At 37.2% G+C, this 13,894-nt stretch overlaps 1 protein-coding gene across 1 annotated transcript; it reads right to left on the reverse strand.

Annotated features, from left to right (window-relative positions):
• Nucleotides 1-853: 853 nt before the first annotated feature.
• On the reverse strand, nucleotides 854-13,652 carry tmem38b (transmembrane protein 38B). Its single transcript, XM_062434865.1, has 6 exons — nucleotides 13,224-13,652; nucleotides 4,791-4,947; nucleotides 4,138-4,322; nucleotides 3,907-3,994; nucleotides 3,142-3,259; nucleotides 854-1,850 (listed from the first exon to the last, which is right to left on the reverse strand). The coding sequence occupies exons 1-6, from the start codon at nucleotides 13,348-13,350 to the stop codon at nucleotides 1,572-1,574; spliced, it is 954 nt and encodes a 317-aa protein (XP_062290849.1). The 5' UTR covers nucleotides 13,351-13,652; the 3' UTR covers nucleotides 854-1,571.
• Between the last annotated feature and the right edge of the window lie 242 nt (nucleotides 13,653-13,894).

The following is a 13,894-nucleotide window of genomic DNA, read 5'->3' on the forward strand; positions in this document are numbered from 1 at the left end:
CAAGGGGCCGAGGTGAAAGGAGCAAGGGGTTGACGGTGGGGTGGGTGGTTTGCTCAGTTCAGTGAGTAATTGTGATAGGGGTCATGCAGGTCTGGACCTCATTAAGAAAATTGTCTTGGAAATTTCAGGCTCTGAGCTGTCGTCATGTCATCTGCCTTCTTGTCACAGGAGGCAGCGTAAGGAAAACAGCAGCTTATTATTGTGTCTTTGAGTTTTGTAAGGTCAAACAGTTCACTATTACAGTCAGTAAGATCACACACGTGCACACACACGTGCACACACACACAAACATAACGCAATTTTACAGCCACCACTTTGAGATACAAGCCTGTAATTGACATGCATGTATTTGACAATTTTGGACTTGAGGTATTAAAGGCAGGTACACCATCTCTACCAGTATAGCTTTTGATCTTCTTTGAGCGTTGTCTCTTTTCTCTTCAACCCCCCCTCGATCACCACCCCTCTCCCCTGGTTCTTAATTTGTATTCACAGGTGGATTCTTCGCCGTCTGACGTTACATAGATGAGAACTGGGGGGGATTTGGGGGATCTATCTCCAGCAGCTTTTTTAAAAGGGTGAAGTATCAATCAGGTGCTGATGTTACACTGATGCAATGTTTCAGCCTATAGAGGAGGTTACTTCTGGGCACTGTACTGATTTATATCACTTACTATCACATACCAGCCGTTGATATAGATATCAGTTACTCTTTAGATATGATACTGGGAACAAATGTAGCTTAGAGACATATACATTTATTTCTCTTCCACTATAACGTTTTCAATGTGTGCATCCATGTTCGCTTCTATCTAGATCTAGAGGCGTGGAATCACATCAACAACACTTCGTGTACTGCTTGTAAACATGTTTATTGTCATGCTTTCGATTGCAATTCAACGCATTCACCAAAGAAACAGAACACAATAAAAAATTTGCTTTTCATTTCAAAACGTTATACATTCAAGAGTGCAATTATTTTTTATAAATAGAATAAAATATCTGAAACTTGTAGCAAATAATCTCTTTTAAAAATGTTTTAACTGCTGCAGAGTAGGAAATATAGCATTTACATAAAGCAGAATATACACAGAAAGAAAAAGATAAAGACATTCATAGATGAGCAGGTGCACAGCACTGTTCCCAATACCCAGAGATAAAATTATCATCTTGTTCGCTATATAAATATATAATAAAAATTAAGCTACACGCAAGTGTACTGCAAGTGTGCAATTAGCCCAAGGATACTATGATGTTCATATCCAACAGCATAAATATTAACACCGTATACAGTACATTAAGGATGGGGTGATTATCCCAGAATAAGGTGCAGGGTTGTTTGGAGTCACCTCTTATCAAAATTCTGTTTCAGCAGTCTTTTAAATTACGTTGTAAAAATGCAAAACCCAGTTTGGAATAAAAACATTTTTAGCCGTTGGACAAAACTGTCTTTCTTAATAACAGACAACAAAGCAGAACGTTTAAGTGACCTCCTGTCATGACAAAACTGAATCAGAAATGACTCCACAACCCTGCTTGGAGGTAAAAAGGAGCTAAAGGGCGGAGGCTGACTATTCGGTCTTCTTGTAGTTTGTTGCCTCTGCATTCTCTGACTCCTCTTTGGCTTTGAGCGATCTGCTTTTTCCTTTCCCTGCTGCCACATTCTTACTGGACTCTTTGGTTGCTGTGGTAGAGGTCATCCGGTTTGTTGTGCCGTTATCAATATTTCCTTCCTTAACATCAGTGGTGAGGGCGGTGTAAGGGGAGGAGCCAGAGAAGAGGGTCTTGTAGATGGCCGACTCGATGGGAGCAAAGGGTGAGGTGGATGACCCTGTCAGCATCATCCTTGACTGAAAAAGAGAAGATAAACGTGTGATGACAGAAGCAAAATGTGAGAAAAGACAGAAACTATTTTTTATGAGATTTAGAAGTGATGATCTAATTATTTCCAAACTGTAGGAGTGAATCATATCCTCAGCCAAACAACAATAAAAAGTGACTTTATATAAGATCACGGTTAAGTCTAGTACTGCAATGAATTAATCGATTAGTCGATTGATAGAAACTCTTTTAAATCTATTTTAATAATTTAACAACACTTTTAGTAATTTTTAAGGAAAAATGACAAAATATTTGGTGCTTTTAGCTTCTGAATTGTCAAGATTTAATTATTTTCTTTGTACACTAAAACTATTTGGGCTTTGGATTGTTGTTCAGACGGAATAAGACATTTAATGATGTCACCTTTGACTCTGGTAAATAATAATGGACATTTTCACTGTTTTATACACAAAGGGATTAATCAATTAATCAAGAAAACAGTTAAATAGACTGATAGTGAAAATAATCACTAACTGCAGCCCTATAGTCAAGTCTTGTGCCTCTAATAATGGTGTTGAAAAATATATGCTTATGCAACATGCCTACTGTATGTAATTTGTCATTTTTTTACGGAAAGCTGACCAGTTACGTGATGTTGGCCTACTTCACATATAACAGCACTGCATGGGTATTGGGTTTATTGGTTACGTATTAGTATTAGGGGATGCAAGTACAACACTTGCATCATCAGGAACACAAAATAATAAACAGCAGGTTGGACACGACTCTTATATCTGATGAAATGGCTCGGCACTAATTTGACAGATCAGAGTCAGAGGGAACTAACAGAATGAGAGTTGAAAGAAGACATGGTGGATTTATCTGTGTCTCAGTCAAGAGCACAAGTTTCCCAGAGAAGAGAGGAGAGGATGATGCAAGCTGATGAAAATGATGCAAAAGCCTCAGCCCTACGGGTAATACCAAGCTAATGTGAGTCACCACAGTTAAAACTTCAAAAAAGCAGAGGCAGAAAGGTCATTTAAAAGACAAGGCTCCGGCAACACCATAGATGTGGAGGGAGCCTCGGCACCAAAACATTTGTTATACCTGAGTTAAGATCTGAGTCATAGGTGAGCAAACTGACCAAAACACACCTTCTTGCTTTGTTTCTCAACTGCAAGTTTGCCACCTTGGGTAATATATATATATATATATATATATATATATATATATATATATATATATATATATATATATATATATATATATATATATATATATCAAGCTCACAGCAACAAGTGTGAGATATATCAGACTGACCTTGTTGACGACGGTAAAGACGGTGTAGATCAGCATCAGGTGCTGCTTCTGGAGAGGCAGGTAGTGGGTCTGCTGCAGAGTGAACAGCACCGCTCCTATCAAGGTGATCTTGGTGGGGCTTAACAAACAAACAATGATAAAAGTTACAGTTACAACACCTGATAAAAAAAATGATTAAAATATCTAAAATTGTGAGGATGATTACTTCATGCACACACTTTAAAGAAGTCACATTTGTTTGCTTGAAACATCATGGACAAACTGACTAAACTGGAACCAAACCATCACTGTAGATAGCAACCCTGTGAGTAAATTACTCCAATCGGTTTCAGTACTGGCTTGTATGTGAAAGACAAAGGTAACCAAGTGTTTTCTGATTATATTTTTATACACATACAGTTGCAGGCTCTAGAGCCTTATACTGTAGTGTCTCCATGGTAGACACAAAGACAGGAAACAAAAATAAACAGCTAGCCTCGCTCTTTCCACAAGATTAAAAAAAATCAGCCTGCTAGCTCCTCTAACTGACACATTATATCTTGTTTGTTTGTCTATACAAAGACCAAAGTGTGAAAACAAATGGCATAACATCTCACACTGTTGCTTTTTTTGCAACCAAGTATGGTTTTAAAACTTTTCCTTTCAATTTCAAATGACACTCTGTACATTACAATATACTCACAGTGGATTAAAACTGCAGTTTATAATCACAAGAACATAAAAAAACACACATGTAATGTCACTAAATTCCAGTAGAAGACTTACTATGACATTTTGAGGAGCTCGTTGGTTTCTGGTTTCCATACACCTCGAACAAGCTGCTCAAAATTACTAATCAGACCACCTCCAGCACCTTGTGGAAATGGAAGAGAGATTAGATTAAAATGTATTACTTATCTATCTACTAATTATAAAACTAAATACGTCATTCTTACTTCAAAGCACAAAAAAAAAAAGATTTGCAGATGCACACATGCACACCAACAGCTAACTGACCTCTTGCCCAGCCGATGGCAATCATAACCAGCAGGCTGTCGTTGTATTTGCCGTATGCCTGCGTGACCCCTCCGAGCACCTTCCATGTCCTGGTCACTTCCTTCATTCCTGACAGCACCAGCCTGAGAGGCAGCAGGGCAGCACAACAGTACACAAGGTCCATGGGGCAGTAGAACACTAGATACCTGAGGAGACACACATGGCTCAAACAAAACACACATAACATTTCACATATCTACTGAATGTAAACTATGTGGTCAGTAAACAAAGTCTCTGTCAAGTACCTCTTTTCACCAGCAGAGGGTACTGTGTTTGTTTTTGGGATAAGAGTGCAATTATATGTGCCACCAGTAGAGGGTACCAGACTTCTTCTTCTTTTCTTTTTTTAACTCAATGACCTCCCTGTTTCATTCAATGTCTTTCACATTTCTTGCTCTCTTTATAGAAAATTGATTATTGCACATTTCATCTACAAGAACCTCATTATTCTGTATTTTGCTTCGGGGATGCAAAGAAGCAAGGACACATTTCTGTGTCCCTTTTCCTCAAAGTTGCAGAGGGCCTCTCACTAATCCTGTTACTTTCTGCTTCCATGCTTTCCTCTCTCTCTCACCCCTTTTCTCTGCATTTCTTCTCATTTCTTTGACATTTACCAGATAATTGAAGCAAGCAGGATGCTGGTGCTGTTGGACAAAGGTGCTACAGGAGGCTCGGCCAGCATGATCCCTGACAGAACAGCTCCGCCGAAACAGAAGAGCATGGAACTGAACCAGCAGGCTAAGGGGCTGGTTCTGGACACCTGAAGAGCTCCTGCACAAGACAAGAAGTGGATTTGTTAGCACGATCACTGTGGATTTCTTTGAGGCCCCTACATATACAGTAGCATGTTTTCTATTCATAAAGTATCAGCATTCAGACATGGTCAAAACATGCTGTGCTCTTATAGTCACGAGTGTGTAAAAGCCTGGGAACATCCTGCAATCACTGTTGTTCAGTGTTTGCCATAATGAGCAGTAAACTTAGGCATGAATACTACGATAATCCCTGGTGATGTAACATGACAAAGTATATTTACCCAAGCACTGTACACTTGTGAGGTACTTGTGTTTGACTTCGGTGCTACTTTATGTTTCCTGGTCCACCATATTTTACAGCTAAAGTTTTTTCAGATCTACATTTTCACGTTATACAGATGATGTATTTTTTATATACTTTAAAAATATTTTTATTATGAATTTAGGTCACTTTGTAGAGATCTATTTTCACTCATTACAGTGTCGTCTGATCATTGGTGTAAAAAAAAACAAAACACATTACATCCCCCTTGTTTCCATGTTGTAAGTCAATAAAAGTTAATATTTTTATAGACACTGTACAGTGTATCTGTACATCTGTGTGAGTATACAATATATATGTGATAAAAATATTTTACTAGACTTTTACCAGTAGCAGAATGATTTTATTCTGTGGCATTGCTACTTATACTTATGCAAAAGGTTTCAAGACTTTTTCCATCTCCCTTCACTAAAATAAAGAGTGAGAAATAGGATTATTATTGCAGACAGCAGTTGAACTTGTCAGGGTAACTGGAAGTCATTGGAGTTTGATAACGTTTGCTTGTGTCCGGGCTTTCTCAACCTCAGGCTTTGTGTAAATATTAACAAGTTAACAAGGACGCTTTGAGCACAGCATCATTATTTGCTTCCAGGCCTAGAGTTCAAAGTGCAGAGAGCACAGCAACAGCATTTACAGTTATAAACACTGATTATATCAGTTCACTGAAGATAATCATCAGCCACTCAGTGCCCCCTCTGTGTTTCCACCCTGTTTAAAAAGAACACTGGATTCATTTTTCCAGTTAAACAATTTACATGCTAACTGCATGACATGAGTGCTCATGAGTTACAGACATCTTAAATAGCATAAAAACTGCTTTGCATTACGAGGCCACAGCATTTAATGTCTATCTTCATAATGAAAGGATTGTTTAGTGTCGCTGTTGAGCTCTACTTGCTTATTACTGAGGTGTTTTTACACTCATTGATATCAATGGGGTGGTTGAAAGACAAAACATGTTTGTGAGTATAAATGAATACAATTTCATAACATCATAAACTACAGCCTCCAAATAAAGCTGAACATTACACCTTCAATACATGTATGATATTCTTGCAGAGCTGTTGTAGTAGACTGCATTAGTTTTAGCTGTGTGTATCTAATAAAGTGACCTCTGAGTGTATGTATATCACTTCACCTCAACCAGGTAGTGCTCAGTCAACCCTAAACCACCTGCCCTGAGTCACTACGGCCACACACAGGTCCATACTGGTAATCTGAGGATTACAGAAAGATTATAGACTCCTGGAGGGAGACTGGTAAACCAGGAGGATTTATAGCTCTATATCCCTCCTCTGCAGACTCCTCTGGATTCACTCAGCGCTGCTAACATTTTAACTTTAAACCCTCTTTCACTTTGAAAAGTATATGGAAATGAAAATAAAGTGGTTGATGTTTTTGAATTGTGGTTTCTAAATGAGAACGTTTGCAGGGGGAAATGTGAAACTAAAGCTGAACAGGCCTTTTTCATAACAGATATGTTGATTTGTCAAATACAGTTAAACTAATAAGTATTAATAATGGCAATAATTGCTGAAACAGAGCTATCATTGATTATAATAGAAATCTCTGACAGAAATATGAAAAAGAAAGTACTATAAGTAAGAGGACTCATCTATTTGATATATAATATCTAATGTTGTAACCTAAAATATAGAGGGCATCATTAATACCTACACATTCTTTGATGCTTAAGTGTACTCCATATCTTCATTACTATTATAAACAACATGGGAAACAGATGGACAAAGGCTCCTTTGCTTGCAACACATTATATTTAGCACTTTATAAACGTGTTTTGACAAGTGCTATATAAATAAAGTTTATTATCATTATTATTACTCATTAGGGCTGCAATTAGGGCTGCAAATAAGTGCATTTTTCTTTCTATTGATTTATTTGTTGGTTATTTTCTTTAATAATTCATTAACTGATTTGTCGTTTGGTCTATAAAATGTAAGAAAAGGGTGAAAAATTATCTTGAATCCAAAGACATTAATTTTACTACCATGAGGAAGAAAGAAACCAGAAAACAATCATCTTTATGAAGCTGTAACAAGAGAATCTTTTAATTTTTTTCTCAAAAAACTTAATTTTCTGTTGCTTGTCTAATTGATTAACTGACTAATTGTTGCAGCTTTATGATAGTGATTAACAGTTCAGTTTATAGTGAGACACAAGCATCAAAAACACAGTGAGAAGTATTAGTGTAGGTCAACAGATTTTAATTGCTTTTATGTTCAATTTGACTTTTGCAAGTATTTTAAAGCTGTAATGATGAGTAGATTAATTGATTAGCTGTCAACTATTGAATTAATTGTCAGCAACTGTGATAGTTGTTTGTCGTTTGGAGTAATTTTTTTCTTTAATGTCTAAATTCTTTGATTCCAGCTTTTCAAATGTGAATATTTTCTGTTTTCTTTAATCTTCTATGACAGTAAATGATGGTCAGGAAAAACTAGAAATTTGAGGATGTCATTTTGTGGTTGACATGTGTCACCTTTTTTACATTTTATTTCAAATTTTATATAGCAAAGATTAAGTGATTAATCGGGAAACAATCAACACATAAACTGATAATGAAAATAACTGTTAAAAATAATAGCAGAAGCCTTAAAATAAAACCAGGTAGTTTTTCTGTACTGTCAGAAAACTGAACATCAAACAACACTGGTCTTATCTGTGTGCAAAACAAGTCTGATGTAATTAACTGTTTGTGGTTAAAAACTAGTTGCTTCAGTCACAGAAGGAGGAAGTTAGACAAAAGTAACAAAATAAAAAAATGCATCCAAAGGTCAGATAGGGAAAAGGGGTTAAAATATGGCAGCAGATTGGTCACACACATCCTCTTCTCCTGTGATAGTTTATATAGAGTCCTGTATGGTGTGCTTTGTATTGGTGCCATTTGTATTATTTTTTATAGTAGTTTTAGCACATAGCCCAAAAGTGCAGCACACTCCTTATAAGTAAACAGTGTTGCTCCTTCACCTTCCCAGCAATATAAAGTGTGGGGGGGGGGGGGGGGGGGGGGGGGGGGGACTTTATAGAGACTTTTGCTCTATAATAAGACTTTTGCTCTATAATTTAAAAAACCCCAACATAATTTAAATCAGCATATAGGCGACCGATGCATTCACATGTCTGTTTGGATATTGTGGTGCCTTTCAGGGAGCTCAACTTGCTTGACAATATCTGCAATATCTGTTGAATGTCAAAACAAACCACTAAAGAAAACAAAAAAATGCTTTGGGGTTCTGCATCAAAACACACCTTTACCAGATGAAGATCGTGTATCCTGTTTTGCATTTGAGGGAGACACATTTACAAGTCAAATCTGAGGAATACAAGCCAAATACACCACAGCTGTCAAACTATGGCGGTTGTGTTTTCGGTTCTTTCTTTTCTTTTCTTTGTCTCTCTCTCTCTACCTCTGGTGGGAGGGTAGAGAGAGGGGTCACCTCGCTTCACTTCAGGTCTCACTGGAATTAAAACAAACCAACGACAGAGCTAGGTGTTGTCAGTTTTGCCTGTCACGTTATCTTAAACGAGAATAACTGCCACTAAATTAACATCAATTGATACAGCATATTTATACTAGTGTATTTACTCTACATGAGTTCATTTGCATGCATACAAAGTCATATCTGTGCAGCTGGAAGGCGTGTCAGTCGAGTGTCTGCTGAGAAACTGTTTTGCTTGATTGAAAACAGTAATTTAAGTTTTAACCACACACACACACACACACACACACACACACACACTACATTGTGTATCTTGCTCCCTCTTCTCCTACACCAATGCCTCTTTTTCTTTTGCCCACTTTTTTTTTTTTTTACTTTTATGACCTCTCCTACAACTTTTTTTTTAGGCCTTCTCTTCCCCTCTCTGTGGATCATTACAGACGGCACTAGATGGGTATAACATGCTTACCTCTGGTTATTTTTGGCTTTCAGGGAGGACCATTAACTGACATTAGAGCCTGACTGATCTATCTGTCAGCTGATCCTATTGGCCAATACTACCACAGATATATCAGTATTGATGAAAAACACTGTTCGATTTTTTTTAAAGTTAGGCAGCATTTTATTTTGTTTTTTTCATTGTTCTTAATTCAAGTTTAATATATACTGACAAGTGTTTTTTTATTTAGTTGTTTAGAGGGTAGTTATTACATTCCCAGTGTAGTTGTTGCTGTTTCAGTGCTCTGATCTCATTCTATTCAAAAAAATGTATTAAACTGTAAGATATCATGCCTCCATTACATATCTAAAAATATATATAACCACGTTTAAGGGGTCACGGCAAAAAATGTGCTGACATATAAGCACTGCTCATCTTGCATGTCACTGTCCTCCCGCAACCTGTACACTCCCTGCAATGTTTAGAAAACATGCTTTAAATAACCCTGCAGTAAAGAGTAGTGAGTAATAGTATGATAGATATGCAAAGGGAGGGGGGAAACTCGAAATTCAAATACAGAGGTAAATTTCTTTGCATCTCTAAATGAGCATTGTTTTTCAATTATTTTGTTCTTCTTAAACAAAATGAGAAAAGAGTTATTTTGTTTGTTAAAATGTTGAACAGCTGTAGCACTGCAGTCCCAAAGTGGATGCACTGTAAGGCAGGAAGGGAAGACACAGGAAAGAGAAAAGAAGCGAGGGAGGGTTGAGTAGTTTATGGCATTCCTTTCCTTTTTGGGAAATAGGGGAACTAGAGATGGCTCACTGACTATTTTGTGCCTTGACCTATTCAGATTATATTGAACTTCCTCTATATTGATATATGATCTATCCTGATATGTAAACGTTTTTGTTTGTTTTTTACCGTCCTCTCAGTAAGTTTTTGTAACGGCTTGTACTTAGTAAGAAAATACAAGCACACAGAGACAAAAACACAGTATTACAACATGGAAAAGGTCCCAAATATGTCTGCCTCTGAGTCAATGTACACACATAAAAGAGGAGAGCACACATAAAAGCACCCAGGGGAGCTATTAGAATGTTGTGTTGGGTTTGCTGACCTCTGACATATTATTTGTCCATATTTTTATCCTCTGTGTGTCTTCCTTCTTGTCAGAGATAGATAGATAGATGAGTGTAAAGGACAGAGGGTTAAAATGTCACAGCAGCTCAGATGCCAGGCAAGGCAAGTTCTAAAATAGATAGATAGATTTACAACTACAATGGAGTCAGTGCGTGTGTGTTCTTGCATGTTGGTGTGTGTGTGGAAAGACAAGTCCCTGTGCAGTTAAAGTCCACCTGTTCCTGTCGTCGCTATCAGTGACATAACATTGTTGGCACAGCGCTTGCCTTTGGTCTGAGCTAATACAATGTACTTTGGCTGAGTGTAATAGCATTTGATTTAAAGTTGTTTACTCATGCTGGAGCATATGTGCATCATGTGTGTTTTGGTTTATCAGTCACACTAAGAGAACAAACATCAGCAACAGTCACAATAGATGACTGTCTACAAATGACGTAATCGTGATATCAGCTAATAATCTAGATCTAAACTTAAAGCCTCACACTCTAGGCAACTAAACAAACAAAAACAAATCAGTAAACATATGTTTGTATGTATAAACTTCAAGTCTTATTCAATTTCAAACATTCAGGACTTTTTGATATGGCTCAAATCAATAATTTGATACTATCCGCAATGTTTTCTCAGTATTGACATAATGTGGCAAAAATGTGTGTAAACACCCATATAAAATAATCAAATTTATATTAAATGTAAAAACCTGTGTTGCACTGTTTGCATTACATCAGACAAAACCAGTGGTTGAATGTAAGTAAGTACATTTACTCAAGTGCTGTAATTTTTGTGTAAGCCTTGTACAGGGTTTCTGCAAGTTTGAACAAGTTAAGACCTTTTTAAGACCATTATGAATTAAATTTAAGACTTACACGAAGTACGACAAAATAAGGAAATCGCAGTCTCAGAATTACTTTCAAAGTAACAAAATATCTGATGTGATCTTGTGTGTGACATCAGCTTTCACACCAAGTATGCATCATTTGAGGGACTGCAGATAATACACTGCATTTCAAATTGATCGTTTAGTATCGGTTTTAACCAACCACTGAATTCTGATTGTTGAAGCAAACACTACCTGGATCCTTCAGAAAGAACTACAACACACAGATCTAACTGTGAATCCCACCAATGCATTTCTCAAAAAGGGAACGGGACGGAGGAAGCGATAAATAAACGTACATATTTAAGACTGAACTAAATGGAATTTAAGACCTACTGTGCAACATGGACGTATTTAAGACTTTTTAAGGCCTACAATTGAGATTATCAAATTTTAGACTTTTTAAGACCCAGCAGAAACCCTGCTTGTACTTGTACTTTACTTCAATACTTCCAAATTATTTTATTTCATACTTCAGCTCCACTTTTCTGCAGGAAACTGACTGAAAACTACATTTTCTGATTGGGATTTTACATAAAAATATGATCAGATTATAATTTATTATCTATTTTTATAGATTAAACTACACAACAAAAATATGCAGTGTATGCAACTTACACATGCCTAAGTACTTTTTTCGTTTGATACTCTAAGTTCATGCTATTTATAATATATCTGTATTTTTTACTGTAGTACAACTTTAAGTGCAGGACTTTCAACACTGTTGTTTACTTAACTATAGGATCTGAGTACTTCCTCCATCACTACACAGCTCTTAACTGTGCAAAACAAAATGTATTGTGATCTTATTTAAAGGTGTAATATGTACGAATCAGAACTTCCTTCTCATTAGTGACACCTGTGGCCATTAAGTGAGCTGCAGGCAGCAACCTGTTGCTCATGCTGGCAGGTGTGTTGGTGATGGAGTTACCACGTACTAAACATCATGCTCAATAAATATCTTTTAATATATACATTTCAGTAAAAGACCTCCTTCACATATATCATCATATAACTTTACTGAGCAAATGAAGACTCTGTGCAGGTGTCCCGTCTTCTTTTTAGTACTTAAAATCATATCAAAATAATGTCTGAGCTGACCTACAGCACACAGGTAAAGTAATGAAGTTCAGGACCCAGACAGGCTTTTGAACTTCAGCCAGGGGCGTTTGCTACTTAAGGGGCAGTTGCACCCAACACAGATAAGACCCACAGTGAGGTTAAACCCGTTGGAAGACGTTCTGGGGTAAACTGAAAGAGGCTTATTTGGTTAATCAAGACTGGTGATGAGTCTGTGTCTGTTGGGAAAAGGGAGGCTCTGTTTGCTTATGGCTTCAGACACCGAGGTGTCGGTTTATGGATTGTGCAACGGGTGATATTTATACTTTTAGTTTTAAAAGTCTCAAATTACCACCACTGAAACACACATTCAATGTATTGCACATTCACTTTATTTATCGTATTACTATTTATGTTATCAAGTAAGTTTTATTTTCCTTCTTATATAACATTTAAGTTTTTTCTAATAAGTTTTATGTTCTTTTCATGTCCTTTTCATGTGAAACACTTCGTGCATGTAATTTAATTTGTTGGCACTTTAAGTTGCATTTCTTGTATGAACGGTGCTATGCAAATACATTTATTACAATTATTATTATTATTATTATTATTGTTGATTAATTTATTGTAGTGGAGTATCTGTGTTTTTATTTATGTATTTTCTTCAGCTGAACAAAACTGACTTTTATGAGTCTTGTAACTCTTGGTAACAGTGTGATTAACACTATGTGAGGATTGTCAATATTGTTAAACACTTAATAATATGTTTATAACAAGGACATAGCAGAACAAAAGAAAAGATGGGTCTAAATTAAATTCACAAACAGAATAGAGTAGACTTTCACTTCTAAGCCTCTCTGAACATGTGGCTGCTATGCCCAACTGGATAGTTAGCAAGGCTGTCATTGAAGATAACGTTTCATTAATACAAACTTGTTTAAAACTTTAAATGACATTTATCATGCTCTTGAACTTTGCTCCAGGCACTTACCTGGCTGCTCCCTCAGAGACATGACAGACACTATATAGTGCGCCATGTCAAAGTATGGAAACATGGACAAGTTTGCCAGTCCATGCGACAGCTCGTCCAAATGCAGCAACCCGAACAAATCCATCATCTGATTTCTAAAACTCTTTTAGCAAGAGACACCTATTCTAGTTTAATCCCAGCGACGAGTTCAAGTGAAGTAAAGGGCACCGGTCCAACTCAGAGCATCAGGACAAACAGAAATCTGACACAAGCCGGTGGCCCAAACAGCTGTGGGTGTTTGGGGATTCACTACTGCCGGGCTGCTCGCAGATGGTTAGATTAGTTTAGGTGCCGCCGCTGGTCGCCGGGCAACAGATTTGTGCTGCCAGAGGCTGGTCATCACTGGTGTTACCCCGTCAACGACGCCGTCCCCTGCGCATAGCCGGAATTCCTGTTCTGTGTTCCGCCATGCTGGCGATGTGGGGGCGGAGCTAGAACGGCTTCCTGATTGGAGGAGTGGGAGCGCGGCGAGCCAATCACGTGGCGGAGAGTGCCTTCGTCAGGCGACGCTAGATTTCTAATATCAAATAGGCTTTCCTTATGTTGGCCAGTGTGTCATGTTAAAAGATGGGTATACAGTTGTTCAAGTCTGTTTTATAATATGTATAATACAATAGATTGTAATATACAAT

The sequence above is a fragment of the Scomber scombrus genome, chromosome 15 (assembly GCF_963691925.1).
Source record: "Scomber scombrus chromosome 15, fScoSco1.1, whole genome shotgun sequence".
In the NCBI taxonomy this organism is placed as follows: Eukaryota; Metazoa; Chordata; class Actinopteri; order Scombriformes; family Scombridae; genus Scomber; species Scomber scombrus.

Coding starts and splice junctions, on each gene's coding strand:
- tmem38b (XM_062434865.1), bottom strand. CDS start 13,350: ATGATGGATTTGTTCGGGTTGCTGCATTTGGACGAGCTGTCGCATGGA. Junction 4,323..4,790: donor CTGCTTGCTTCAATTATCTG/GTAAATGTCAAA, acceptor GTGTCTCCTCAG/GTATCTAGTGTTCTACTGCC. Junction 3,260..3,906: donor GAGCTCCTCAAAATGTCATA/GTAAGTCTTCTA, acceptor TTGTTTGTTAAG/CCCCACCAAGATCACCTTGA.